At 40.9% G+C, this 27848-nt stretch overlaps 1 protein-coding gene across 1 annotated transcript in view; it reads left to right on the forward strand.

Annotated features, from left to right (window-relative positions):
- The window catches only part of LOC133404313 (helicase ARIP4-like), a 67635-nt gene that overhangs the window by 30805 nt on the left and 8982 nt on the right, over window positions 1-27848 (forward strand). The window contains 14 exon segments of the mRNA XM_061680081.1: window positions 15716-15959; window positions 16130-16263; window positions 16481-16581; window positions 16583-16631; window positions 20214-20425; window positions 20501-20683; window positions 21485-21618; window positions 22023-22219; window positions 22298-22501; window positions 22889-23027; window positions 24399-24576; window positions 24933-25151; window positions 26146-26264; window positions 26387-26511. Coding sequence (XP_061536065.1) covers window positions 15716-15959; window positions 16130-16263; window positions 16481-16581; window positions 16583-16631; window positions 20214-20425; window positions 20501-20683; window positions 21485-21618; window positions 22023-22219; window positions 22298-22501; window positions 22889-23027; window positions 24399-24576; window positions 24933-25151; window positions 26146-26264; window positions 26387-26511 — 2238 coding nt within the window.

Genomic DNA, 27848 nt, shown 5'->3' on the forward strand with positions numbered 1-27848 from the left:
CACACTGATAAATGGAAACAAAAGAGAAATCCCAGTTTCGTCACTACACAAGCCACAACCCACCACATAGTTTCACGGAAATTGCTTATGTAGTTTGTCAGTTATGCTGGTTGCTTTGCTGTCCAATGAAAAAGCATACTGTAAATCTTGCGGTAAGGTGACGATGTTTTTTTTTTATTGTTAAACATTCACACTTTCATGGATCAGGGACTTGTACAATTACTTTCTTGCAAACCTGAAAATAGTTGTACGTCTTGTGCATACTGTAATTAGTAGAAAAAAACTAATTGCAGTGTTACTTTCTGAATGAAAAGCTTTCCCTCGAGAAGAGACTTGAATGAATGGGCGTTTCCTTCCGTCTCAGGCTGTGTTGAAGGTCAGTGATGCACTGTCAGCCGTAGGAGTCCCCCCCTCACTGGGCCCCGCCTCCAGCATGAGGAGTTATGTAAGTTTTTCAGCTGCCAGTCCTCCTTCCTGCCTCTGCCTCATGTTGACATTGTTATTGAGAGCTGCACACAGAGCGGACCAGCCAGTTGTCAGTGAGTCAGTCAGTCACTGTGGCAGTAGTGCGATAGAGAGGCTCAGTATAGGACAAGCTGACGGACAGTCATAGACTACTCCCGTTGGCTTACCTAAGGGTTCTAGCAGTGCGTGTAGGGTAGCAGGTCAAGAGGTTTCAAGCAGGAGTTTGGCACAAAAAAAATATTTCAAAAAAAAAGACAGCAGAGGAGGCAAAAAAAAAAAAAAAAAAAAGTATACCAAAGCAGCCCTTTTTTTCACTCCAAAGCCATGCTGCTTCTGGACGAATCAGAGTCGCTCACAGGTAGGTGACTCAAGCATCACACTGTTATTGTACGGCTGGGATGGTTGCAGCATGCAGGGAGCAAGTTTAGAGGAAATAGTCTTCCTGACTAGTGATTCAAGGGTAAAATAGTTATTCAATATTTGCAATCAGGATAAGACAGAACTGCTTCTGACTTTCAAAGTATTTTTCTCAAATGTCACTGTCAGCTCAGCTACATCGTAATGGAATCCTGGGTTCAAAAAAACGATGGCATTTTGCAGGAGATTTTTATTTTTTTGTGGAGGCGAGGGGGCTGACCCAAATGGCACCTTGGATCACTTTGACCTTGGAAATAATCTTACAAGTGCTAAGAATGCGCATCAGTCTTTGGCTGATAATTGTGAAGTTACTTAACGATGTTGTGTAACACTGGATCCTTACCTACTTGTACATGCGCCGTCAATGCCTCCTTTTTCTCACTCCCTCGCCTCTCTTGGCTGCCTTCTCTTCCATTCTCAGTGCTGCCACGCTCCTCTTTTATCCCTTTTTCAGGCATTTTTACCTCATTGAGCTTGTTGCTGATCACACGTGCACCCGGCTTGCTCTCTCGTGTTTTTGTCTCATAGCTGCACTCCTATTGGCTGTTTCTAGGGTTACTTAAAGCAATGCCAGACTGCGATTGGCCATTGTGGGGCGGCTCGGTCCATGCTGGAAATGTGCGCCTGGGAAAACCTGATTCATCAGATTAGTGGGTGACCGGGTAAACGTGTCAGGCGGCCTATGGAGGAACAGAGAGGCCCCCTAGTTTAGTTTGGATGAATACACAGAAATTATCTTTTTAAATTGGTTTCATCTAAGCGTTGGCTTTTTATTTATTATTTTTATTTTTTATTTTTTTTCAACCGTACTGCCCAGTTCCAGTAGTCAAAACTAAACACCAACCATTATTTACTTAAAATCAGGCTTTTCTGGACTTTTTCAGCTCAAGACCCAAAACAATAAAGCATGTATTTGCATTTATGAAACAATACATCATGCATTTCCATAGTCTGCATTGACATATATGGTATGGTGCGGTGTGCTATGATATGTTGTAGTTTGCGATGTGTTGTATATGATATTGTGTGGTATATGATACCTGATATGGTGTGGTGTGAAAGGGTGTGTTTTGATATGATGTACGATATTGTATACTATGATGTAATACGGTGTGTGTATGATATGCTACATTATATGGTGTTGTGCTGTTATATGATATATGGTGTGATATGATATGAAATGATATGATGGATATAAAGTGTGGTATGAAATACGGTATGATATGGTGTGCCATGACATTGTGTGATATGTGGTATAATTAGAGCAATTCACTTGACCCAATAAAGACCATCCCAACTTTGGGAAATGTTGCTTTATACAGTGTTATTTTGTGTTCAGGCTTTCTGAAATACCCATTCAGTGGGGGTTTGTTTGTACACTGCTTCGCTCATGTTGTCCTGAATGTAGCACAGCATTCCTTGTGTTGACATGACTACAAGCACTATGTCTACATTCTACAAGTTCCTGGCATTTGTCTGTTATTTTTGTAAAAAGACAGTATGTGCTAATGCGCCATGTGTGGTAGTGAGGAAAGGCTGTTCTCCTTACATTCATTGTAGATGGTGTGTGTGTGTAGAAGCTGCCAATCAATGGTAAATTGTATATTGGGCTAAGAAATATGAAAAGTTAGAAATGAAGCTTTTAACATCACCGCTGAGGTATGATGAAGCAGGAAGGAGGCTTATTTTATTTATTGATTTACCAGCTCCCTCCCGCTCCCGCCCAATCTGACATGTTTTTACAAAATCGCACTCAATCCTGCTCACTCCCACAGAGATTGATCCCAATCCCGAATGAGCAATGTTTTGCTCGATGCTCAGGGAAAATATTCAAATATTGATTTGATTGAAGTTAAAATATAACTGCATCATGTTTTTCCACTCCTGTCATGGTTTCCACTCCAATTAACTGATGTTTCATGTTTTCCGCTCCCGTCAATTGCTGGTGACTTTGTTACCACAATTCCCGCTCTCGATGACCTTCTCTCCTGCTACTGCCCAATCACGTGATTGATAGTGAAGTTCACTCCCATCCCACGGGAATCCTGCGGGACCCACCGGACCTGGTGGGATTCCCGAAAAATGTCAGGTCTATTGCATTTTGCCTTTCAATGACAACAGTAATAATTGGGGAGCTGGCTAGAGTTACAATAACAGTGTTGTACACACTTACTTACGCTTAGTTGCTTTGCTGAACAGAAAAAAACTGTTTCAGTGGTTGAATGTTATGCTTTTGTCATTTCTGACCTCTCAGAGAAGCCCAGTGAGAAGGCTCAAATGTGGGTATAAAAAAAGTTGAAATTTCTCATTTTTGTTCAAAATGGTAAAACGAGTTAAAGGCGTTAGAAAGAGTCTGCAACACTTATTAAACATTACCTCCTTTGTGGATCATCATGATGAAGGGTCAGGTCCTTTTTAGAAAGCTTTGGAAAACAGCGTTAAGTGGTTGTCATGGTTACAGTAATAAGAGCCTCTCCAGTACTGTTCTGTTAAAAGCACCTTGCAGCTCTACTAGTACTGACCACTACAGATGTTGAAAATGAAATTTATTGATTTCATGAAATAAGCAAGAGTGTGTCTCAAGTTTGTTATTTGACGTAATTATTTTGCATCATACCATTTGGGTTCCATACACATTGTTTAATAATAGTTTCATAAGGCCAGTGACAGTATGGTGAGCATTTTTTTTTTTTTTTTTGTACTAATTTTCTTAGAACAACCACAATCAAAAAGTCTGATTTGGTTGACATCTCTAAAAACTCAAAGTAACAGAAGAGTGTCAAAGAGAACACATGTAACACACACAGACACACACACACACACACGCAGTATGTGCCACCTTTTTTTTTTTTTTGTCAAAAGTCAAGATGTTGTGTGAGCGTGTGTTTATGTGCGCACAGTTCTTGTGAACATGGTGGTTGTGTAACAGTCACAGGCAACAGTTATATAAGCACCCTTTTGCGTCCCCCTCGGTGTCGCTGGCGTTAGAGAGTAACGTTCTCTGCAAGACTCGTACTCGAGATTGTGTATGCGTGTGAGTGCCAGTAAGGAGATAAAGTGCAAAAGGCCACCTTAATGTGTGAAGCAGCCTCTTGAGCCAGTGGCCTCTTTGGCAACTTTGCATTCATCTGTGGCCCGGCGCCCAGTCGAGACACGTTGACGCTCATATTTGTATTTATTTTATTAATTTTATTTTTTTTGCAGAGGAATGCAACGTGTGTCTATGTGTGCGGTCTGTCGTGGACTTACTATTACCTAATGATGTCTGCTGAAGGAAGTTGGAATGTGTACTGTTACTGTAACTACATGTAGAATAATGCTCCAATTTTGTTTTTTTGTTTTGGTTTGTATGGCAAATGGATGGATGGAAAGTGTCTCTCTGGGAAATTTTGGTCCATTTGTGTTTGAACTGCGACAAGGCCTGACTTAGAATCAGGGACATCAGCAGGAATTTGGGGCCCCATGAAAAAAAATATTACCACATCAATGTTGCAAATTGAAAATACTATTTTCTTGGGCCCCTGTGAGTAATGGACCCTGAGAATCATATTCACTTTTCTCCTCTTTGTGGCACCCCTGGCTCACAATGCCAGTTCTAGTTTATCTCAAAGGTGTTTGATGGAGTTATGTCCTGGCTCTCAAGCGCTTCAAACCATCCTTTTATTCATCTTGCAGAAATCAGAAAAGCATACAATTGTACAAAATGTCTTGATAAGATGAAAGGAGTCAATAAGGGGTGTAACCCAAACCATGATTTTTATTTATTTATTTTTGACATTCTTATTATTTTTTAAAAAGGGTCACGGTGGGGGACTGGTTAGCCACATGTGCCTCACAGTTCAGAGAACCCGGGTTCAAATCCGGCCTCGCCTGTGTGGAGTTTGCATGTTCTCCCCGGGTCTGCGTGGGTTTTCTCTGGTTACTCCGGTTTCCTCCCACATCCCAAAAACATGCATGGTAGGTTAATTGAAGACTCTAATTTCTCCATGGGTATGAATGTGAGTGCGAAGGGTTGTTTGTTTATATGTGCCCTGCGATTGGCTGCCAACCAGTTCTGGGTGTATCGCGCCTGCTGCCCGCAGTTAGCTGGGATAGGCTCCAGCATGTCCGCAACTCTAGTGAGGATAAATGGTTTAGAAAATGGATGGATGAAAAAGGGTCAAGAGGTGTGCCCAATACTCTGGTCCCTATAGTGTACAATAAAGTCTGTGTAGATGTGGCAAATGGAAAGAAGGGCAGGCAGGGTAGTTTAATTTCAGTAAGGTACAGGCCGATAATGACGAATGATGAGAAGACAAAATCTATAACGGGAGGAGGCCGACCTACATAAAATGAAATGTTAAATTACAGCAAACAAGCTGGTAAATATGGTCATTGGATCAGGCTGTTAGAACTTGATGTGCACATCAGCTCTGTTTTTGCAGGTGTTACACAATGAGCGTTAAGTAACTGGACCAGGACAACCATCTTTGTTTTTTTCATCCAAGAACTAAATGTAGCACAAAAAGTCTGGAAATGTGTGTTTGGTAGATAATTTCTTGGTTCAACAAATCTGGGAAATAAATCTTCTACCATGGGACAGCAGTGCTGACTGCGTTTGTAGGTTAGGGCCATGAAAAAAATTGCCATATATTTCTGTTAACTTGTTTTGAGCTCCTGGTACTGGCAATAGTGTCAGCAACACTTGCACTGGAACCAGAACGTAAGGGAACGTTACGTTCAGCAATGACTCCAGATTTGGCCTAAGGTACTTGGATCATAAGGTTAAAATGTGGGGAAGATGCAGAGAACACTAAGCTGATTGCAACATCGATAGTGATATTTTTTGGTGGAGGTAGTGTGATGCCATTGAACACTTGTGAGATCATCTTGGACGTGCTGTTCACAACATAACCAGGTTGTGAGAAATGCTAGTTGAAAAATAGTTGGCCATCCCACAGCAGTATGTGAGGAGGAGGTGCCAGGCTGTTGTGGCTGTGTACGGTTCTTCCACACGCTACTGAGGCTCCTGATTGTTAAATGAATACATTGTTAAATTGCCAATTGCTCTTGTTGAGTCAAACTTCAGTCATCCAAATTCACCAATCCCCAAAACACAATCAGTGGCAACAGTCAACTGTTTGGCTATAGCAGAGAAGATGTGGCAAATATTTCATGGCAGCAACTCACATACTCATCTCTGCTACTCATCCCAGAAATGCATGTTCCCTACATATTTAGCATCATTTAAAATGGTAAACAGGCACTGGTATAAATGTCATTACCAAGAAGCATTGTTACAATAAAGAAATAATCTCCCAAACTCAATTTTTCTTAACTTTTGTGCTGTTTATTTATCCCCAGATTTTTTTTTCCAGGAGTGTTTGCACAGTTTCACAAAATTCTGTGCAAATAATTTCCCATTCCTCTTCCTAGAATGATGTATTTTTATATGTGCCTGAGCTTTGTAGTAAATAGCTGTCATTATCTGCTGATGTAGAGCTCGAGCAGAGGAGGGGAACAAAAGGTAGTTGTCTCGTCTTCCACGAAAATAACAAGTAATAACCTGTAGTAAGTGGACAGTCCAATAAAAGAAGACTTTCTTTGGCGTTTGGAGAGAAAGTTAGAAGAGACACACTGACAGTACTTTGTGTAATAGCTCTTATAGGTGAAATGATGACGCTACATTTAGTCCATTACATTTACTCAAGTAACATTTTGGATAAATTGTATTTGTCAGAGTAGTTTTAGTGAAGCATACTTTTTACTTTTGCTCAAGTATTTATGTTAAGAAGAAACAACACTTTTACTCTGTTCCAAGAATCTACATGCTACTCGCTACTTTCATCTAGCAATAATTGTGTGCGCGCCAATTCACTGTCATTACCACAGTGATGTTTGACTAAGTTCACCAATCAAACAACACGAGAAAGTCACATGTCCGCACATAGTCTTCTATTGGACTTCGCAGGCCAATCAAAGTGAGTCGTGACAGCTGCGCGTGACTCGACAAGACCGTTAACATGCAGCGTAGTTTTTAGTTTGTCATTTTACAAAGATTTTATTATGTTTTGGAATAAGTGATATTGTTCAGCAATATCTGAATTTGCATATTTATATTTTATTTAGGTATTTTTATATTGATATAGTGCCCTCCAAGAGGATGACAGATGTTTGTCAAGATTTTGGCTACCTCACTTGAAGTTGTGTATTGATTGACATTTTTGTTATAGTTCAGAACACAGCTCTGAGGAGTGACGCCAGTGAAGTTTGTTACAGATCAACTCAAACAAGATGCTGTTAAAGTATGAGACACTCACAGCGTAGTGGTTCACTCGCTTGACTTCGATGCAGGCAGCGTGGGTTCGGTTCCCACTTAATGACTGTGAATGGTTGTTCATCTCTGTATGTGCCCTATGACTGCCTGGCGACCGGTCCAGAGTGTAGTCCGCCTTTCCACAGAGTCAGCTGGGATAGGCTCCAGCTCACTGCAACCCTGAACAGGACAGGTAGTAAAGAAAATGGATGCGTGGTTAAACCTACTTGGATTGTGTGACGCACCAGCTCCGGCAGATAGAGCTGTGGTAACAAACATGCTACTTGTGGAACATGACACACACACGTGCACATTACCGCCATCTTAGGGACTGGACTGAAATAGCATCACCTGGCACATTGTTGTTGGTTTTTTTCCATCAAAGTCAGAGAAACATGTTTGGGATTGCTCCAGTTTCCTCTCATATTCAGAGGCGTCTTGTATTGATGCTGATACAAAAAGATGACAATGGAAAGTTGCAACTTTCGGACAAAGCGCAGTAGAGCATTTGAAAAGGGCTAAAAGTGCTTTCATGTGAGTTTGTGAGTCAGCGTTATGTAAGCTGTCGATCGCAGACGCAAACTCCCACAGCAGATCACAATCAGTACTCATCTCTTCGGTCTGATGGCACACAACTTTAACTGTTCCGATGAGATTGTGTTTTCCCTGAAAAGCAGCAGCATGGCTTTGTTATGTTAAGAACGTGTCCACTGAGTAAATAAAAAGCGGGTAACTTGACAAACCTCAGTCTCTAGCTAATGCCAGTTCATCATTACTACTCTTTGTTTTATCGTCACTCTGTTGAAGGAAATTTGTAAATGAAATCAAATTTCTACTTTCCTCTCTGTGCCAACACTCTTTGGGCAAAAGCCACTTGTTGGACACGCACGCACAAAGAGCACAAGTTGTGGTTTTATGTTCTTCAGCCCTCGACTGAGAAGTTACATAAACCCTAAACATCTACTGTATGTAGATGTGCTTACATAAGATTTAGGTTGCTGAAGACATTTGTCATTTCCCTGTAGCCTCCCTTGGAGACACACACATGCACGCACATTATACATTTTGTGGTCTTCTTTGAATCTCATAAAATTTAATTTCTTGAAGGAGGCATCAACCGAACAACATTCTCAGTGTTGGAACAAATGAAGTCACTGCATGTAAGTCAATATGTCATCTGTATTTTGACCTTCTCTAGGTTCTTTAATTCCTGTCTCAATTGCCTAATATTAGTTTTGTGTCAGCAGGTCCGTGTGTAAAAAGTTGTACATCCTGTTATTCTTTGCATGTCATCTCTATTTATTGTGTTTTTTACATACATCTATCCATTTTCTGAGCCGCTTCTCCTCACTAGGGTCGCAGGCGTGCTGGAGCCTATCCCAGCTGTCATCGGGCAGGAGGCGGAGTACACCCTGAACTGGTTGCAAGCCAATCGCAGGGCACATACAAACAAACAACCATTCGCACCTACGGGCAATTTTAAAGTCTCCAATTCATGCATGTTTTTGGGATGTGAGAGGAAACCGGAGTGCCCGTAGAAAACCCACGCAGGCACAGGGAGAACATGCAAACTCCACACAGGCGGGGCCAGGGATCGAACCCGGGTCCTCAGAACTGTGAGGCTGACGCTCTAACCAGAACATCCACCGTGCCGCCTGTTTTTTACATTTCATTCCGAATTATATATCCAATATAAAATATGGGCAGTGCTGTGGAATTAATAACATACGGAGCAGCAGGATGGAAGTGTGGTTACCAGGTCTGCCTCACAGTTCTGATTTTTGTGGTTTGAATCTTTGCTCAGGCTCTCCTGTGTGGAGTTTGCATGTTCTCCCTGTGCTTCGATGCATTTTCGCTGGGTCCTGAAGCTTCCACCCGCATCTAAAGACATGCATGGTAGGTTAATTGAAGACCCTAAATTTCCCATAGGTGTGCCGCATCTAAAGACATGCATGGTAGGTTAATTGAAGACCCTAAATTTCCCATAGGTGTGAATGATTGTCTATATGTGCCCTGCAATTGCCTGGCAACCAGTTCAGACTGTATGCCGCCTCTCGCTCGAAGATGGCTGGGATAGGCTGCCGCACGACCGTATGAGGATAAGCAGTACGGAAAATGGATGGGTGGACGCGTGCGTGTGTGTGTGTGTGTGTGTGTGTGAGACAGTAGTTCACTGTGATGTGTGAAGCCAAGATCATGAATGTGTCTGCCCCCTCTTCCTCTGAAGTGCATCCTTCCTCTTTGAATGATGACCTCACTTTCATCTGCCCACTCCACTTCCTGTCCTTCTTTTCAGCATCTCACTAAGTGCTCACCGAATGTGTGCGTGCATGCTTGTGTGTGTGTCCATGTGTGTGCGCGTATTGTGATGTCGGGGCTCTATGCCTGACATGGAGACTTGCATCATAACTGTTTTGTCAGGTACAGTAGCATTGAATGGAGGGGCTGACAGAGAGTTGTAATGTATATGCGATGTGCTCACGTAGTCACGAGTCTCTGCCGTTATCTCCAACTGAGATAACAAAACTTGTGTCCCTTGGAGAAGCGATATTGCAGAGCATACAGAGCAGGCGTGTCTTTCATTCTGACACTCAACCCACTTTGATCATACTAGTAACTGTCAATTTAAGAGCATGGTTTGAAGCAATTTCACATATTTCTAAACCTGCAAAATTACTGTACGGGTAATGGTTTAAGCAACATTTTATCATAATGCTGATACATGATTAAAAAAAGCTTAACCACTGTTAACTAGCAAAGCTTAAGACAATAAATTGTGTTCACCATTATACACTTAGCTATATTGTGGCGAACAGCCAGGACAGAAACGCGTATCATGTTCCAACACCGCAGTGCGTTCCTTTTCTGGATCTATATTTATCGCACAACACACGAGTGTAGATGCTCATGATATATGCAGAGGTGTCGTTTAGATTTAGAAACATATGTATTACATATAATTTTTTTAACTTTTGAGGTTCCACTAATTATTTTGCCCTGATTTTCAAGCACTAATATCTATTTATGTACTGTATGTATCACCACTGATAGAGTATCTAAATGTTTTAGCATTGACATGCATTTATTTAATCCCTATCAATAAGAATAGCTTATTATGAATTGGTTTGACGTGCCAGTCTGTGCATGCATTTAGACATGTTTTGTGCACAGATAACACTTTGCTACAGCTGCAACTGTTGTGAATGTGTTGTACAAATAAAGTTGAGTCCACGACAAGCACGCACAGACACACATCCCTGAGACAGACTGTTGTCATTTACGCGACGTTTGATTATGTATAATGGACCAAAGGCGCCTTTTATGTACAACCCCAATTCCAATGAAGTCGGGACGTTGTGTGAAACATAAATAAAAACCGAATAGAATGATTTGCAAATCATGTTCAACCTATATTTAATTGAATACACTACAAAGACAAGATATGGAATGTTCAAACTGATAAACTTTATTGTTTTTAGCAAATAATCAATAACTTAGAATTTTATGGCTGCAACACGTTCCAAAAAAGCTGGGACAGGTGGCAAAAAAGAGTGAGAAAGTTGAGGAATGCTCATCAAACACCTGGTTTGGAACATCCCACAGTTGAACAGGCTAATTGGGAACAGGTGGGTGCCATGATTGCGTATAAAAGGAGCTTCCCTGAATTGCTCAGTCATTCACAAGCAAAGATGGGGCGAGGTTCACCTCTTTGTGAATAAGTGCGTGAGAAAATAGTCGAGCAGTTTAAGGACAATGTTCCTTAACGTACAATTGCAAGGAATTTAGGGATTTCATCATCTACGGTCCATATCATCATTAAAAGGTTCAGATAATCTGGAGAAATCAGTGCATGTAATCGGCAAGGCCGAAAACCAACATTGAATGCCCGTGACCTTCGATCCCTCAGGCGGCACTCCATCAAAAACCGGCATCAATGTGTAGGGGATATCACCACATGGGCTCAGGAACACTTCAGAAAACCAATGTCAGTAAATACAGTTTGGCGCTACATCTGTAAATGCAATCTGAAACTCTTGTATGCAAAGCAAAAGCCATTTATCAACAACACCCAAAAACACCGCCGGCTTCTCTGGGCCCGAGCTCATCTAAGATGGACTGATGCAAAGTGGAAAAGTCTTCTGTGGTCCGACGAGTCAACATTTCAAATTGTTTTGGGAAATTGTGTGATGGTATGGGGCTGTGTTAGTGCCACTGGCATGGGTAACTTACACATCTGTGAAGGCACCATTAATGCTGAAAGGTACATACAGGTTTTGGAGAAACATATGCTGCCATCCAAGCAAAGTCTTTTCCATGGACGCCCCTGCTTATTTGAGCAAAACAATGCCAAACCACATTCTGCACGTGTTACAACAGTGTGGCTTCATAGTAAAATAGTGCAGGTACTAGACTGGCCTGCCTGCAGTCCAGACCTGTCTCCCATTGAAAATGTGTGGCACATTATGAAGGGTAAAATACGACAACGGAGACCCCGGAATGTTGTACAGCTGAAGCTGTACATCAAGCAAGAATGGGAAAGAATTCCACCTGCAAAGCTTCAACAATTCGTGTCCTCAGTTCCCAAACATTTATTGAATGTTGTTGAAAGAAAAGGTGATGTAACACAGTTGTAAACATGACCCTGTCCCAGCTTTTTTGAACGTGTTGCAGCCATACAATTCTAAGTTAATGATTATTTGCTAAAAACAATAAAGTTTATCAGTTTGAACATTAAATATCTTGTATGTGTAGTGTATTCAATTAAGTATAGGTTGAAAATGATTTGCAAATCATTCTATTCTGTTTTTATTTATGCTTAACACATCCGAACTTCATTGGAATTGGGGTTGTAAGTTGTTGTGCAACGCAGCCAGCCTCAGAGTGTCTGCACACATTCTTACCATCTTGTGGATACTGCAGGTCCGAAACATAATATACCAGTTGTCATGAACATTCGAAACTTACTGTGACTAAGAACACTGTGAGATGGCAGCGAAGCATAATTTTTTGCCGTCATCCCTGCAGATTCCTGGCAATGCTTGTTCTTGTGTGTGTGTGTGTGTGTGTGTGTGTGTGTGTGTGTGTGTGTGTGTGTGCGTGCGTGCGTGCGTGCGTGCGTACTCGCGTTTCCTGTTTTTCGGTTCGTAATCCGTCCATATTTATTATCCAGCACTTACATAAGCCTGGGTTCTGGTTCAGTGTGTGTCTGGCAGAGCAACTGAGAAGGAAGAGTGTAGGAGAAGATGAAAGGTGAAAAGTGAAGCGAAAGCAGATTCCAGGTGGGTTGGTGGTGGGAGCAGAAACATGCATTCAGAAATGCACAAAAAAATATATAGCTTTTTGTTTTTCTGATACCTTCAGTTTTAGGATGAGACACTCAACCAGACTTCATGCTTCGAGCGGATCCACGCAACTGACTCAAATGCTCCTGTGATTCATTTGAATGTGATTCATGTCTTTTTTTTCTAGCTTTAATTAACGGGTGTGCCGTTGTGAGTGTTTAACCGTTGTAAGGCTCACAGGCACCGACTTAATACAAACACAGAATTGGGCTTGCTCAACTAGCCTCTAGGGCAGTGTTTTTCCGACCTTTATTGAACCAAGGCACCCATATACAGTACATTATAAAAGTCTTACGGCACACTAGCAGGCAAAATGGCAAAGAAAGTATGAATACTGAAATAATGATGATCAGATTTGTCACAAATTAGCTTAGTGTGAAATTTGTCTAATTGAACACAAAGCTGTTCTTATTCTGTTTTATGAAGAGCAACAGGTGGATATGAAGGTTTATTGTACTTTCTGCCATAAAACAGAAGAACATTATTAGCAGTTGTTATGCTTGTCACAATACATTGCTGGCATAAACAGATGAAAAAAGAAATAGTGCTTTTAAATTTTCAAACAAATGAAGTGAAATTCTAATAATTTCCCACAGCCCTCTGATGATCTCTCAGCGGTAATTGACGTCCGTAGTGTGGGATCGCACAGGGTGGCATGCGCGGCAATTGCGCAGGTGCCGTATTACCGTAGGCAGGGGGAAGGGGGAGAGCCATGGCATTATTGAAGTGTGTACACAATGTGTTTTAAAAAAACAAAGGAATAGTGTTAGCAGAGCTTCCAAATGTTACGGAACATCCGTATATTGTTACAGAAATCACTGAACGTTGACCCGTTATGGCCGTAACACTGATTGTTCCAGATATTGGCAAAAAATATCCAGCGTCTGACATTACCGGCGCATCCACATTGAACAGGTGCTTGGTGCACGCTATTTTATTAGGCCTCCCGGCTGCCAGTAAGTCAATGATCATCGCCTCCACGGTAGCGAATAAGCTACACTTCTTACCATGTTTCACGAAGGGAGGACGAGGAGTAGATAGGTGTCAAAGCCATGCTAATTGCTAAGCTGTTGTTACAAGCAGTTGCAAAACATCGAAATAAGTGATTTGGTGGAACCATACACTAGGTCTGGCTGGAACCGCATTTTCGCGGAGAGTAAACAACTTTGAAAAACAAAATAACAGGCCAATTAATATGTGTTTAGAGATATAAATATAAAATAATACACGTTCACATAGGACGCCGCATCTGAACCGGAAATATATTAGTACCTCACTGCACACGTCACTTCAGAACGTGGGCAGGTTAAAAGTTTATTATTGTTATTAATAAATATTTGTAGTGCAAGATAAGATAACCTTTATTAGTCGCACAATGGGGATATAGTTGTACTTGTTGATACAATTGTGGATATAGGAAATATAATAAGAATTACAAGTAGCATGCATGAGAAACGTAATTACATTTCTTCTTCTTCTTCTTGTATTTATTGCAGGTGTACAAGAAGTACATCGCACAAACTAGAAACCAAAACTATTGTCCATACATAAACTATCCAATTCAGTTTTTCAGCAATATTATTTGTTTGTTGTTGTTTCTTTCTCATATACTGGTACTTTGATTCGGGCTGCAACTGTGTCCACCATTACCAGGTTGATGTAATAAAAATATTAAAATGATAAATATTGAAGCCATAATTTAATAACAATTATGAATATGACTGTTGGCACGGAAATTTCTCTACAAAATTTTCAATATATGGAAATTCTGACAAATTTGAAAGAAATTGCTCAAGAAGTGAATTTTTATAAGTTGGCAACTGTGTTAGGAATGGCTGGGCTGTTGCTCAATACTAAAGTGCATTAACAGTGGGTACGGAAAGTATTCAGACCCACTTAAAATTTTCACTCTTCGATATATTGCAACTATTTGCTAAAATAATTTTTCCCCTCATTAATATACACACAGCACCCCATATTGACAGAAAATAACGGAATTGTTGAAATTTTTGAAGATTTATTAAAAAACTGAAATAGCACACAGTCCCGTGACTCTAGTGAGGCGAAGCGGCTCAGAAAATGGATGGATGGATATCACACAGCCATATGTATTCACACCCTTTGGTCAGTATTTAGTAGAAGCACCCTTTTGAGCTAATAGAGCCATGAGTCTTTTTGGGAATGATGCAACGAGTTTTTCACGCCTGGATTTGGGGATCCTCTGCCATTCCTCCTTGCAGATCCTCTCCAGTTCTGTCAGGTTGGATGGTGAACGTTGGTGGACAGCCATTTTCAGGTCTCTCCAGAGATGCTCAATTGGGTTTAAGTCAGGGCTCTGGCTGGGCCATTGAAGAACAGTCACAGAATTGTTCTGAAGCCACTCCTTCATTATTTTAGCTGTGTGCTTAGGGTCATTGTCTTGTTGGAAGGTGAACCTTCGGCCCAGTCTGAGGTCCAGAGCACTCTGGAGAAGGTTTTCGTCCAGGATATCCCTGTACTTGGCCGCATTCATCTTTCCTTTGATTCCAACCAGATCTGTGCCTTGCCACAATTCTGTCTCTGAGCTCTTCAGGAGGTTCCTTTGACCTCATGATTCTCATTTTTTCTGACATGCACTGTGAGCTGTAAGGGCTCATATTGACAGATGTGTGGCTTTCCTAATCAAGTCCAATCAGTATTATCAAACACAGCTGGACTCCAATGAAGGTGTAGAACCATCTCAATGATGATCAGAAGAAAGGGACAGCACCAGAGTTAAATATATGAGTATCACAGCAAAGGGTCTGAATACTTATGGCTGTGTGATATTTCACTTTTTCTTTTTTAATAAATCTGCAAAAATTTCAACAATTCCGTTATTTTTCTATCAATATAGGGTGTTGTGTGTACATTGAGGAAAAAAATTAACTTAAATGATTTTAGCAAATGGCTGCAGTATAACAAAGAGTGGAAAATAACTATAGAAAATAACTATTGATTAAATGAAATAGCCCAGTTAAAAATCTTTACGATTACATAGTGTAATTTGTTGAAAACACTGATCAATTGAAACACAAACAATGAGGACTGGTTTTAGAACTCCTGTTATGCTCAGTTCTGTGTATGGCCTCCCTACAACATCTGGGAATGCTCTTGATGAGAGGAAAATACCTGGAATTTTGAATGTTTTAACTGTGGTCACCCTTTGCTTCCTCAGATCAGTCCCACAGTGCCTCCTTCAGCTCAGAGAATGAGGCTCAGGGAGGTGACCCCGCAGCATGGCAGTGCACCCCTCCACAGTCTACCTCACCTTCAGGGGGGACGCCAGCCAACGCTCCCCCCTCGCAGCCCGCTTCGGGACCCCACTCTGTGGTCCCCAGCCAAAACCCCACCTCTCCCTCCACCCTGACAGGAAGTAGGAATAGGAGATCAAAACCATCGCACATGAGACGTAACATTAGGTAAGCAAATTCTATTACAGCGAGAGGCGTACTTGATCGTACTGGGACTTCATATTTGGGCTTGAGCACATTACATTTCTAGCGATCATCAAATATAGTTTCAGTGGGTGACAAATGCGCCTTGGTGAAGATCTGCTCTCACTGAGTGCTCTTGTTCCTCGTGTTCATAGGAAGTTACTGAGGGAGCATCAGCTGGAAGCAGTCACCAAAACTGCTCAGCAGGAGGAGCTACAGAGAAGGCAACGTCTGGATGACCAGAGAAAGCAAGATTTCTCCTTACCACTGCTGCCTGAATATGAAACTGGTGTGTCCCCAACATCCATATCCATCCGTTTTCAGTGCGACTTATTACATTCAAGGTCACACACACATACACTGATCACCCATCGATCACTGGACTGACACAGAGACAACCACCCATTAATTATCCATACAAACTTTGATGAAGTGTGACCATATTTGGGTAAGAATGTGAAGACAAAGCAGTGATCTGTTTTGCTTTTGCCAATCCCTTTGAGCAGGTGATGTAACAAAGCATGTGTCATCATCATCAGTGTCGCAGCAGCAGTTGAGACAGGAAGTCATCTGCCTGGAGTCCAGTAGCACCGGTACTTGCCAGGACAGTCAGTACCAACATATGTGCCTCCAACACTGAGCGCACACACAAAGCAGGTCAGAGAGAGAGAGAGCAAAAGAGAGAGAGAGACACACACACACACACACACACAATCCCAGCTGACTTTGGGTGAGGGACGTGGTAGACCCTGTGCAGCCGATCTTTGGGAATTTCTAAATTTAATGTATTTGATACAAATAAATTAAATATTTCCACAATTAAATATTTACATAGATATTTTTAAATAATGTATCACCATAGCTATCTCTGACCATACATATGTAAATAGTAATAATTATGCAAATTGCATTTTTGGTACAATATTAAGCATTATTACTGGTATAGTATAATATACAATAGTTCAAGTGAAACTATAGTTTATACAAAATAAAAAAAGATTCTTATGGCAAAGCAGACTGAGGGAGCTAACTAGTAAGTTACTAAAATGTTCAAAATATGTGTCTTGTCAAAACAGATATTGGATATAGGAGTGATGTACAAATACAATGAGCGCTAGTTTGTAAAAATCGGATAGGGATTAAGGATTTTATGCCAAATTGTATGTCGAAAATTGACCCAAATTTACATGCCCCGGAAATCAATGTAAATCATTACGAAATGTGTGACCGAAACCTTGAGTCTTTGGTAGAAAAATGCCTGGATGTTTCATATTAGTTGGGACGAAAATGTGATTTTTAAACAGGCCATTTTCCGAGTTGGCGGCGTCCACTCGAGCGGGACAAACTGGGAGCAAGCACATTGTCAGAATTTACTTCAAACCTCACAGAAAACAAGAATATTAATAGTGAATCATCACCATGTAGTTTTCTGCCATCATGGAATCCTACGAACGTGTGCTTTTCAATGCCGAATCAAGGAACATTTTCATCTTCGTCAGAACCACAGAAAACCTCAACCGAATTGAGAATTTCAAAAACAAGATGGTAAAGGGATTTCCCAGCAACTTAATCTGAAAAGAACAAGTATTACTTTGTGCGAAACCATGAGAAAATACGATTATGCTGGACCGCCGCTAAATTCACATGCCCGAAATCCGGCACAGCGAGTTGGATCTAAAATGGCACCCGTTTTTCTGGATTTAGTTACATAACTTTAAGAAGTCGCACAGCAGGTAGAAGCTGTTTTAACTGCCTCGTAATGTACTGCTGCTTTGGTTAGCAACTGAATTAAGACTCGGTCACAACAGTTATTTATTATGAATAAATAGATAACTTGATAACTACACAATTTATGAAACACTGTCAAGACATGGCAGAAAGTGATAGTTCTATACACAATAACTTGACAATACATTAGCATAAATAATAAAACAATATTATAGTCTAACATGGTCTAACATATTTTCTGCACTCATCAATTTTACCATAATTACTGAAACTACTATTTTTTTATTATTGTGTTTGTATCTCTCTCTACTGTTTTTTGAGAGCTGTGTCTCATTTGTTGGTAACCGCAGTTGGTTCTGTGAGAGAGTCAAAAATGATACGAACGCTGTCATTATGATGAAGTACATTGAACATGTTAAATCATTACCTCTCTGAATATCATTATCTTTGTAAAGACAATATTTGATACAGCTCTCATTTTGGTAATCATTATATTTACTCTGGTGCCTCAGAATATTTCCGCAGGGTACATTATGTACACGTCCCTCATTCACCGAAGTCACACTCTCTCAGACACACGCGTACACAAAAAGCAAGATGCACGTGTTAACGCACACACCGTTGAATTTGAGAGTGACACGCAGCTAATATCTGGGTTTCGGAGCCCGAAAAAGACAGGAACAAAAGGGGAAGGGGCAGTAGGTAAAGGGGGAAGATGAGGTGGAAGAATGATAGACAGAGCTGATCACTGCAATAAAACTGGCTCATCCTGGTTGGGAGCCAGAAGACACGCACATACATGTAACCACACGCACAGTGCACCACTGTGGCACAGTGACATTTCTAGTTAAGGTTGCATAACCAGTCTCCCCCCCGCCACTTTAATCCCACTTGCATAACCAGACATTCATTGCAGTTATATAAAGTCTCTTGCTCCATCTCTCCCCCATCTATCTCTCTCTCTCTCTCTCTCTCTCTCTCTTGCTCCATCTCTCCCCCATCTATCTCTCTATCGCTCTCTCTCTCTCTCTCTCTCTTTTCTGGACACACAATAACATACTGATGCGCGCGCGCACCCACGCAGATATACACGTCTCCTCTTCCCGTCGTGCCCTCACAGGCTGCCAGCTTGTATAATCATGTTTTTTTTTGTTTTTTTTTCCCTTCTTAATTAATTTGGGATGTTGGTCTTCCGGGTACATACACACACACATACACACAAGCACAATAAGAGGTATCACAACGAGTGTCAGCAAAATACACACACATGGTATCTACTGATGCTCATCAGAAAACTGGCAGCAAACTAGCTACTTAGCTACATTGATTTAGATAGAGACAGATTCATGCATTTGTTATAAACCAGGGGTGTCAAATTGGTTTTAATCATGGGCTAGATCATATTTTTGGTTGCCCTCAGGGACCATATTGGTGAAACCACAAATAGAGTATGTAGAATCGCTAGCGGTGTAACGGTATGCCAAAATTGGTTCGTACGTACCCTGGTTTTAGGTTTGCGGTTTAGCTCATATTTGGTACGGTAAGGGGACAAAATGAAAACAAATTGTTTGTCTTTTGTGTAAACCAGGACAGATTTAATGACAAATACCTTATCCATCATTTGTCTTCTTGTAGGAAATGAAAGATACAGACAAGTGCAGCAGTGGCATGTGTCTAGAGCGCGCGGCATTTACACTTGTCCCTTACCTAATAATGTTCTGTGTTGTAGCCCTCAAAATTGCTCTATCATATTACATAATTGCGCTTGTATTTAGTTATAATTTTTATGATGGATAACTAATTTTGAATGGAAGTCAAGGAAACATTGTGGCAATTGAGTTTGAGTTTCAAACCTTTGTTTAAAGCAATTGGAAATTATAATAAAATTTAGCCTTTCCAAGGGTGGTTCACAATGTTTGTGGAGTATTTTGCAGGTGGACTTGCCAAAACTCATCTTGCTGCGAAACATTCCACTTAGCAATTGTTATGTTACATATGTAAAAACAAGTTTATTCACTTCTCTAAATCAGAGGGGCAAATAAGGTATGGCAAAAGTTCAAAGTAACTGTCTCGAGAACGGCGTCTCCAGCAGGTGTAGAATGAAGATTTTATTTTATTTTTTTCTTCATCTGCTTGCCTTAGTGTGCCCCCTTCATTGAATTCATCACATTCCGTAACCTCCTCTGATTCTGATCTCCTGCAAACAAGCATCCTTCCCAACCTCAACGTCTTTCACGATCTGTTACAACCACTCAACGAACATCTCCCACACAATGGAATTGTCATTGAGCCTGTGATCGTCTCTAAGTCATATACTTGTACTATTCATACGTGTAACTAACTGTAGTACACGATTATATTTACCATTAGCAAAATCACCACAAAAAAACAAGAAATTACTCCTTCACAACTTAATCTAGTGCTCAACCTTTCATGCAATTTTGAGCAAAATTCCAGCAAAAATAAGATTTCCTCTCTCCCTCACACCTCCTGCCTTCATCTTCTCTGTAGGTGCGGTTCATCTGAGCCAGGGCGAGTACGACGCTATCAGCAGGGACTCCGCCCACCATGATATAGTGCGTCAGCAAAGTGGCATGCACATCAACGATGACTTCAATCGCCCAGATAACCAAGGACGGGTGCTTGTCAACTTGAACCATCCGTCAACAGAGAAGGACATTTTCCTGTCACCTCAGCTGGCGCGAGCTGTAAAACCTCACCAGGTACCAACTGATTCCCTCTTTTGATTTTTTTAATTCTAAGGAAAGCCCAACTCAGGTTTGTGCTATTCATTTCAGATTGGTGGAATTCGTTTCCTGTACGACAACCTGGTGGAGTCGGTGGAGCGTTTCGGCAGCAGCAGCGGGTTCGGCTGCATCCTGGCCCACAGCATGGGCCTGGGCAAAACACTGCAGGTCATCTCCTTCATTGACATTCTCTTCAGATACACGAAGGCCCACACCGTGCTCACCATTGTCCCTGTAAGCACCTTATTGAGTCAATGTTAACTGTCATTGAATGAATAAATAGATGAGTGATCTTGCACAACCTAGCAAATCTGCCTTAAAGTTCTCAGATTCAGGATTCAAATTGCGCCTTCCTGTGTTGACTTTGAACGTTTTCCCCATGCTTGTGTGGGTTTTCTCTGGCTTATTCCCACATTCCCAAAACATGCACGCAAGTTTCATTAAAGACTTAATTTTTCGTAGGTGTGAATTTAAGTGTGATTGTTTGTTTATCGTTGAAAGGCAACCAGTTCAGGGTGTGCCCCGTCTCTCGCCGAAAGTCAGCTAGGATAGGCTCCAGTACCCGTGACCCTAATGAGGTCAAGTGGGGTAAAGAAATGGGGTGGAAAACTTCTAATCAAAACCTCAGAGTACGTGGTATAAAAGGCCCTAAAAATATTTAAACAGTAAATACTCACAATATGATTTTAAGGGCCTTTCTGACCTGGCCTTTGAAAGGCCACACTAAACCAGGGATTGTTTTTAAGATATCTTCTTCGTCTTTTTTTACACATACATTTAAAAATGTTGGTCTCCTGATTGGAGAAAAAAAAACAAAGTTTTTTTCACATTGCCAGTGCCGGTGTTGGTGTGGACAAAGAGAATGAAAAAATAGATGATTCAAGTTGCATGTTCTCATGTCTCTTCTTCAATTATTAAAGGGTGTAAGAACAGGAAAAAAACGATCTGATCAGGGGAAAACTGTCAGTATAAATATTTAAAGAAGCAAAAGCTGCACTGCATTTAATATACAACCTGTCATGGTTTCTTCCACAGGTCAACACATTGCAGAACTGGCTGGCAGAGTTTAACATGTGGGTCCCGCACGCTGAGGCCTTGCCCCCGGATAGTGACCATGGCGTGGTGAGGCCTCGCACCTTCAAGGTTCACATCCTCAACGACGAACACAAGTGAGTGCAAGTCTGTGGATCTGAGTGCAAAATATGAAAGAAAAATCAGCATTTTATTACCGTTCTGCTGTTGTCTGTGCAGTTCGCAAGCACACATACATACACTAGTGCCGGTGCAATCACAAGTGAGGAAAATTCTCCTTCTGTTTTTTTAACTGCTGAACCTTTGGCTTGCCACCTGGTGCTACAACTCTCTGTACAGCTGTTTTTGCTCTGTGTGTGCTCCCGCATACTGGATGTGTGTGAATAGGGAGGCGGTTGAAAGATGACCGTGCATTTTCATTGCAAGAAAATGTGCCATTTGAATGATGTTGTTTTAAGACGAAATTGCATTAGAAAAAGAAGAATGACAAAAAGAAGTCCATTGGTTGTGTTAAGTAACCCTTTTCTCTGTGGTTACCCAGAAACACAGCATCCAGGGCCAAGGTGGTGGAGAACTGGGCCCAGGATGGAGGTGTGCTGCTGATGGGCTACGAGATGTACCGCCTGTTATCGCTCAAGAAGAACTTTGTGTCCGGGCGAAAGAAGAAGAGCAAGAAAACTACGGGGCCTGCTGTCATCGACCTGGATGAGGAGGACCGGCAGCAGAAACTGCTCAAAGGTGGAGGAGATGAGAGAGCAGATAAAGAGGTGGAATAAAATTAAATATGATTTTAAATAGGAAACTATTCTCCTCCAGCTATCGAGAAAGCCTTGGCCAGGCCTGGACCTGACGTGGTGATTTGTGATGAGGGCCATCGCATTAAGAACTGCCATGCCAGCACCTCTCAGGCCCTGAAGAATATCCGCACCAAGCGCCGTGTGGTTCTGACAGGATATCCACTCCAGAACAACCTGATCGAGTACTGGTGCATGGTTGACTTTGTTCGACCCGACTTCCTTGGTAAAGCATTTGTTTTATTGTTATTGTATTGTTTTTAAATATATACTCTGTATATATTTTTTGTTGATGTTTACAGTGGATCCTCAAAACTCAAAATAATGAATGAGTCTGTTCCATGGATGGATGGAAGGAAAGGTTTTATTTCTAATTGCACAGAAGCACATCACAATTTGAGCGCACCACCTCCTTCTGGTTAAAAATTTGGAAAACATTCACAATAATATCAAAACAAATAACAACTACAAAAACAATATTTAACAGACGGGGAGAAGGACATGCCGTTGTCAGCAACCTGCATAATTATTGGTTCCACTGTGTTTTGTCTTTCCCTCTAACTGTTCTAGATTTATTTATTTATTTATTGTTGACCATGTATATATGTTTCAGGCACACGTCAAGAATTCAGTAACATGTTTGAGCGTCCAATTCTGAACGGGCAGTGTGTGGACAGCACACCACAGGACATCCAGTTGATGAGGTACAGGAGCCATGTGCTGCACAGCCTGCTGGAGGGCTTCGTACAGAGGTGAGACAGCAGCCTCAGTACTCGAGCAAGCACCATATGACTCACTGAATAAACAAAAGCATTCAGAAAGAGTGGACCTGAGAAAATTTACAGAAAAAGGTACAACAGTGTTAAAAAGCGTTCGGCTTGAAAACTGTTGTAATAAATAATATTGATAATAATAATTAAGATTTCTCTGTTGGAACAGCCCTTTGGTGCATAAGCTTGCAAAACGGCAGAAAAGGATTTACAAAATGTTCTACAAACTTATAATTGGAAGTTTCACAGATATTAAAAGTGTGACGCTTTCCATGGGATCATATGGGAATTTGAATTAAGTGTATCATGTACAACATGACATGACAAAGTGACAGTTGGGAACTTTTATCAGTTTGTTTAGTAGAACAAAGCTAACCTTAACAGTGAAAAAAGTACTCATATGACCGGTCCCTCCGACACAAAAAAAAGCCCCATTAAAAATGTAACATAAAATCCATTCACTCGCCATGAATTCCGATAGAATTCACATATATTGTGATTAATCCACACAGAAATGTTCCAAATGTTGCATTGTATTGTACATACTATCAAGAAGTGACGAATGTCCAGCGGCATACACTGTGGTCGTCTCAAACTTAGCACTACTATTTTTTATGTGATCATCAATGCCGCTCGCTACTTTTATTTATCAATTATTGCTTATTTATCAAGTATTTCGTGCACGACCTATGTTTAGACGACGGGGCCTACGTGGCAACCATGTTGGTAAGGTCGTCGTTACCATTGAAGGCAACGACGTGCGACTCATGTTTACATTTAGATGAGGAAAAACAGCTTTTATGTATTGTAGTATTTGTCTGGCTCTGTCTGCCCAAACGTGGACATTTCAGCCCACTTCTAACTTGGGGAAACACTTTGCGGTAAATTGCAGATGTTTTGTTGTTGTTTTGGCTGTGCAAATTAGCCCACATAAGCTCTATTTTATCACAAGTAACTGTAAAACATGCATCTCTTGGAATACGTCCTAATCTCGCGCACACTGTATACACACAGAGCAATATCAGAATTTGCACGTTCACATTTTATTTTATTTTTATTTTATTTTATTGATAGTCATGCTCTGATTGAAGATTGAAAATCTGAAGTTAGTCACCATTTACTTAGCACTTGTGTAGTTTTTGCATTGTGTACTTTATACTCAAGTAATTTTTGGGGAGGACTACTTTTTACTTGAATACAATATTTGGTTACTCTACCCACCTCTGGTCAGATCTCCAGTAACTTACAGTCCTCTTGAAAGGAAAATAAGAAGGGATTGCAAATGATGTATGTATTTTTTAAATGTACGTTTCTGTCCTTATTTTACAAATGAACATTCTGACTCTGCCTTAGACGAGGCCATGATGTGCTAAAGGACCAGCTTCCATCCAAAGAGGAGCATGTGGTCCTGGTGCGGATGTCTCCACTGCAAAGGGTGCTCTACACGGAGTTCATGAACCGCTTCAGAGAGGCGGGAAACACCGGCTGGTTCAGCCTCAACCCACTCAAAGCTTTCTGCGTATGCTGCAAGGTGAGAGTGAGGACCTTTAAACGCATAGTTTAAACTGCCTGAACACCAAAGTACACTTGAGCAACAGTTCTACCTAAACGCTCCATGCATCTGTGGCCCATTGTGTCCTCCGTTTTCACAACATCCAGATGTCCCCAGAACATATAGTATGTAAATCAGACTGATGACGCAGCATAAGTAACTACACTCTACCTGCAATAACACTAAAATAGGTGGCAGTAGAAAGAATGCCCAAGGTTATCCAAAACAAATACAGTACATTATTAAATAGAAATATAATAGAAATTATAATAGAAATAATCTATGCATATTTAAGTGTTTACCCACTGTTGTTGTTCTCCAACCTTCTCTTTAAGATTTGGAATCATCCAGATGTGCTCTATGAAGCCTTACAGAAGGAAAACCTGGCAAGTGACCAGGACTTGGACCTTGATGACGTCACCTCAGCTGCACCGACACAAAGTCCCACTGCAGCCAATCAGAAGCCAAAGCAGATGGAAAACCCAAACCCCATCGGAGGGCTGAGTCTGAACCAGTTGCAGGAAAGGGCCAATCAGGTCATCACATATGAATGGGTATGTACGAAGGTTCCAACATGGGCATAAGAATAGTTGTTGTTTTGTTTTTTGTTTTTTCACCTGACCCATATCTTTGATAGCAATTACCTTTTTTAGAGTAGACTAAGTATATAACTCTTAAATAATCAACCTTTGTGTCATGTTAAATAAACACATTTTGAAAAATATGTCATTTTTACATAATCCCCTGTGTACGTGCATGGCACCAGAAATACACTCTCAGTGGAACCAAAAATAAATGACACGTTTGTCCACAGTGCTCCAGAAAGAAAGTTGGAGATTTCAGCATGATATGTTTGTTGCTCCCCATTACTTATCTATTTATTTTTAATTCTTCTTTTTTGGGGGGCTAAACCAGCCCTTGTCAGGGCATTGAATCAATCGCAACTGGACTGTTCTGGTTGTTTTAGCCCTGAGAGCAAGACCTGTATGAATGACAATATTGCAGGCATAAATCACCCCTGTTTCTACTTTGACCTTGAATTCCACAAACCCGGAAGGAAATAACTATCCATTGTTGCCGTGATAACAACTTTTAACTGGACGGAAAATGTTCAAGTGTCAAACCAAGTGAGTCCCTAACTTATAACTAACCCTAACTATATTCCTCTTCTTCTATGGGCCTTCTTTTGGAATACATGTAGCAAAAAAGTAAGAGGAAAAAAGCAAATGTTCATGAATCTCACAGGTTAATCATTTGATGCTCGCTGAGCTGAGGTCTCGTGCGAGATGCTTATGTCGTGCGTAATGGGAGTTCAATTGCCAAGGCTCTGTGTGACTGGAAGGGATGTTTTCCCCGAACATTTTGTTCAAATTCTGACTCGTACAACTTCAGGGTTGCTTGTCATCCAAGGCTCCACTGTAATGTGTTGTGAGCTCCTTGCTTGCACAAGCCATAATCATTCTTAACACTGACAGTCATTTCAAGAATGCCATAGTTGCTTAGTTAACAACACATATTAAGATTTTATTACTCTTCTACGCTTCCTAGGCCAAAGACATAATGTGCGATTACAAGCCCGGCATCCTGGAGAATTCTGCAAAAATGGTCCTGCTGTTCCACCTGATTGAGGAGAGTGTTGCAAAGGGAGATAAACTCCTTGTTTTCAGGTAAAAGGCTTGAAATGACATCAGTGGAAGGGAAAGTTGAATGGTTAATTTTGTTGCAGCTTTTATTAGGATTCCCATGTGCCCCATTTTATGACCCAATCTCTTACATGTGCATCTTGTAGTCAGAGTTTGTCCACTCTTACCGTGATTGAGGATTTCCTGGCCAAGAGGCCAGTACCTCGTTCTACCAACACCTCCACCAGAGACCCAGCCAGCCAGAACTGGGTCAGAAATCTCAACTACTACAGTGAGTGTTGCTGTTTTAACACTACTTGGTCAGTATCTGAGACTTTGAGCTTAGATTCACAAGAGGAGTGGACAGTTAATATTGAAAAGTGCAGTGACATTTAACTCATGTGCTGTGATAAGTACATTTTTGTTTTTAGGAAGAATTATGGCCATTGTACTCAAATGATGCACATTTTGACATTTGCAATGATATCAAATTATCATGTTGTAAATCAGGATTATAATAGTTTGGTATTTTACATTATAGTTACTTTTTATTTCGTTTTGACTTCGTTTTGAAATTCATCCATCCATCCATCCATTTTCTGAGCAGCTTCTCCTCACTAGGGTCGCGGGCGTGCTGGAGCCAATCCCAGCTGTCATCGGGCAGGAGGCGGGGTACACCCTGAGCTGGTTGCCAGCCAATCGCAGGGCACATACAAACAACCATTCGCACTCACAGTCACACCTACGGGCAATTTAGAGTCACCAATTAATGCATGTTTTTTTGGTATGTGGGAGGAAACCGGAGTGCCCGGAGAAAACCCACGCAGGCGCGGAGAGAACATGCAAACTCCACACAGTCGGGGCCGGGGATTGAACCCGGGTCCTCAGAACTGTGAGGCTGATGCCCTAACCAGTCGCCCACACCGTGCTGCGTTTTGAAATTCAATTATTTTTAATTAGGTTTTAGAGCAGATTTGTTACTTTTTATTTGTTTTTTTTGTTTTTTGTTTTTTAAATGCTTCGATTTAGTTTAGTTTTTATTGTTCCAGTTTTAGTTTTTTTATTTGGGGTATTTGTCAAGTGTGAAATAAAAAAAAAAATCATAATTAGTATCGTGTAATAAAAACTCAACAACTGTTACCATTTAAAAAAATATGTGTTAATCTTCTAACAGATGAACAATCATTGACAAAATGGAATCAAATACAGGTACTGTATAACAGTCCACAGAATTTGAAGTGCAATAAGTTCATTGCATAATACTGCTTCTAAGGTTAGATTAGTTAAATCACAATGTACAGTAAGACAATTCATGAGACATGCTGTAGTATGGTATTTTTTAAAATGTGTTATATGTTTAACTTACAAAAAACAAAAATCAAGTTCTTACTTACATGTTTTCCTTCTTAGCTGTTTCCGTTAGCAACACGTAGCAACAAAAATAGCACGGATGTAAAAATTAGCTTCGCGGCAAAACTTCTGCTCGCTGTGGCGAGCCGTCAATATGACCGCGCTGTGCCCGTCACTTCTAGTCGACACACAGTAAGTGAACTACAGTTCTCAAAGGAGTAGAAGCTTGACCTTCCTTTGGTATCTGTTCTGTATCTATGTATTTATCCAAAATAAATA

The sequence above is a fragment of the Phycodurus eques genome, chromosome 1 (genome assembly GCF_024500275.1).
Source record: "Phycodurus eques isolate BA_2022a chromosome 1, UOR_Pequ_1.1, whole genome shotgun sequence".
NCBI lineage: Eukaryota > Metazoa > Chordata > Actinopteri > Syngnathiformes > Syngnathidae > Phycodurus > Phycodurus eques.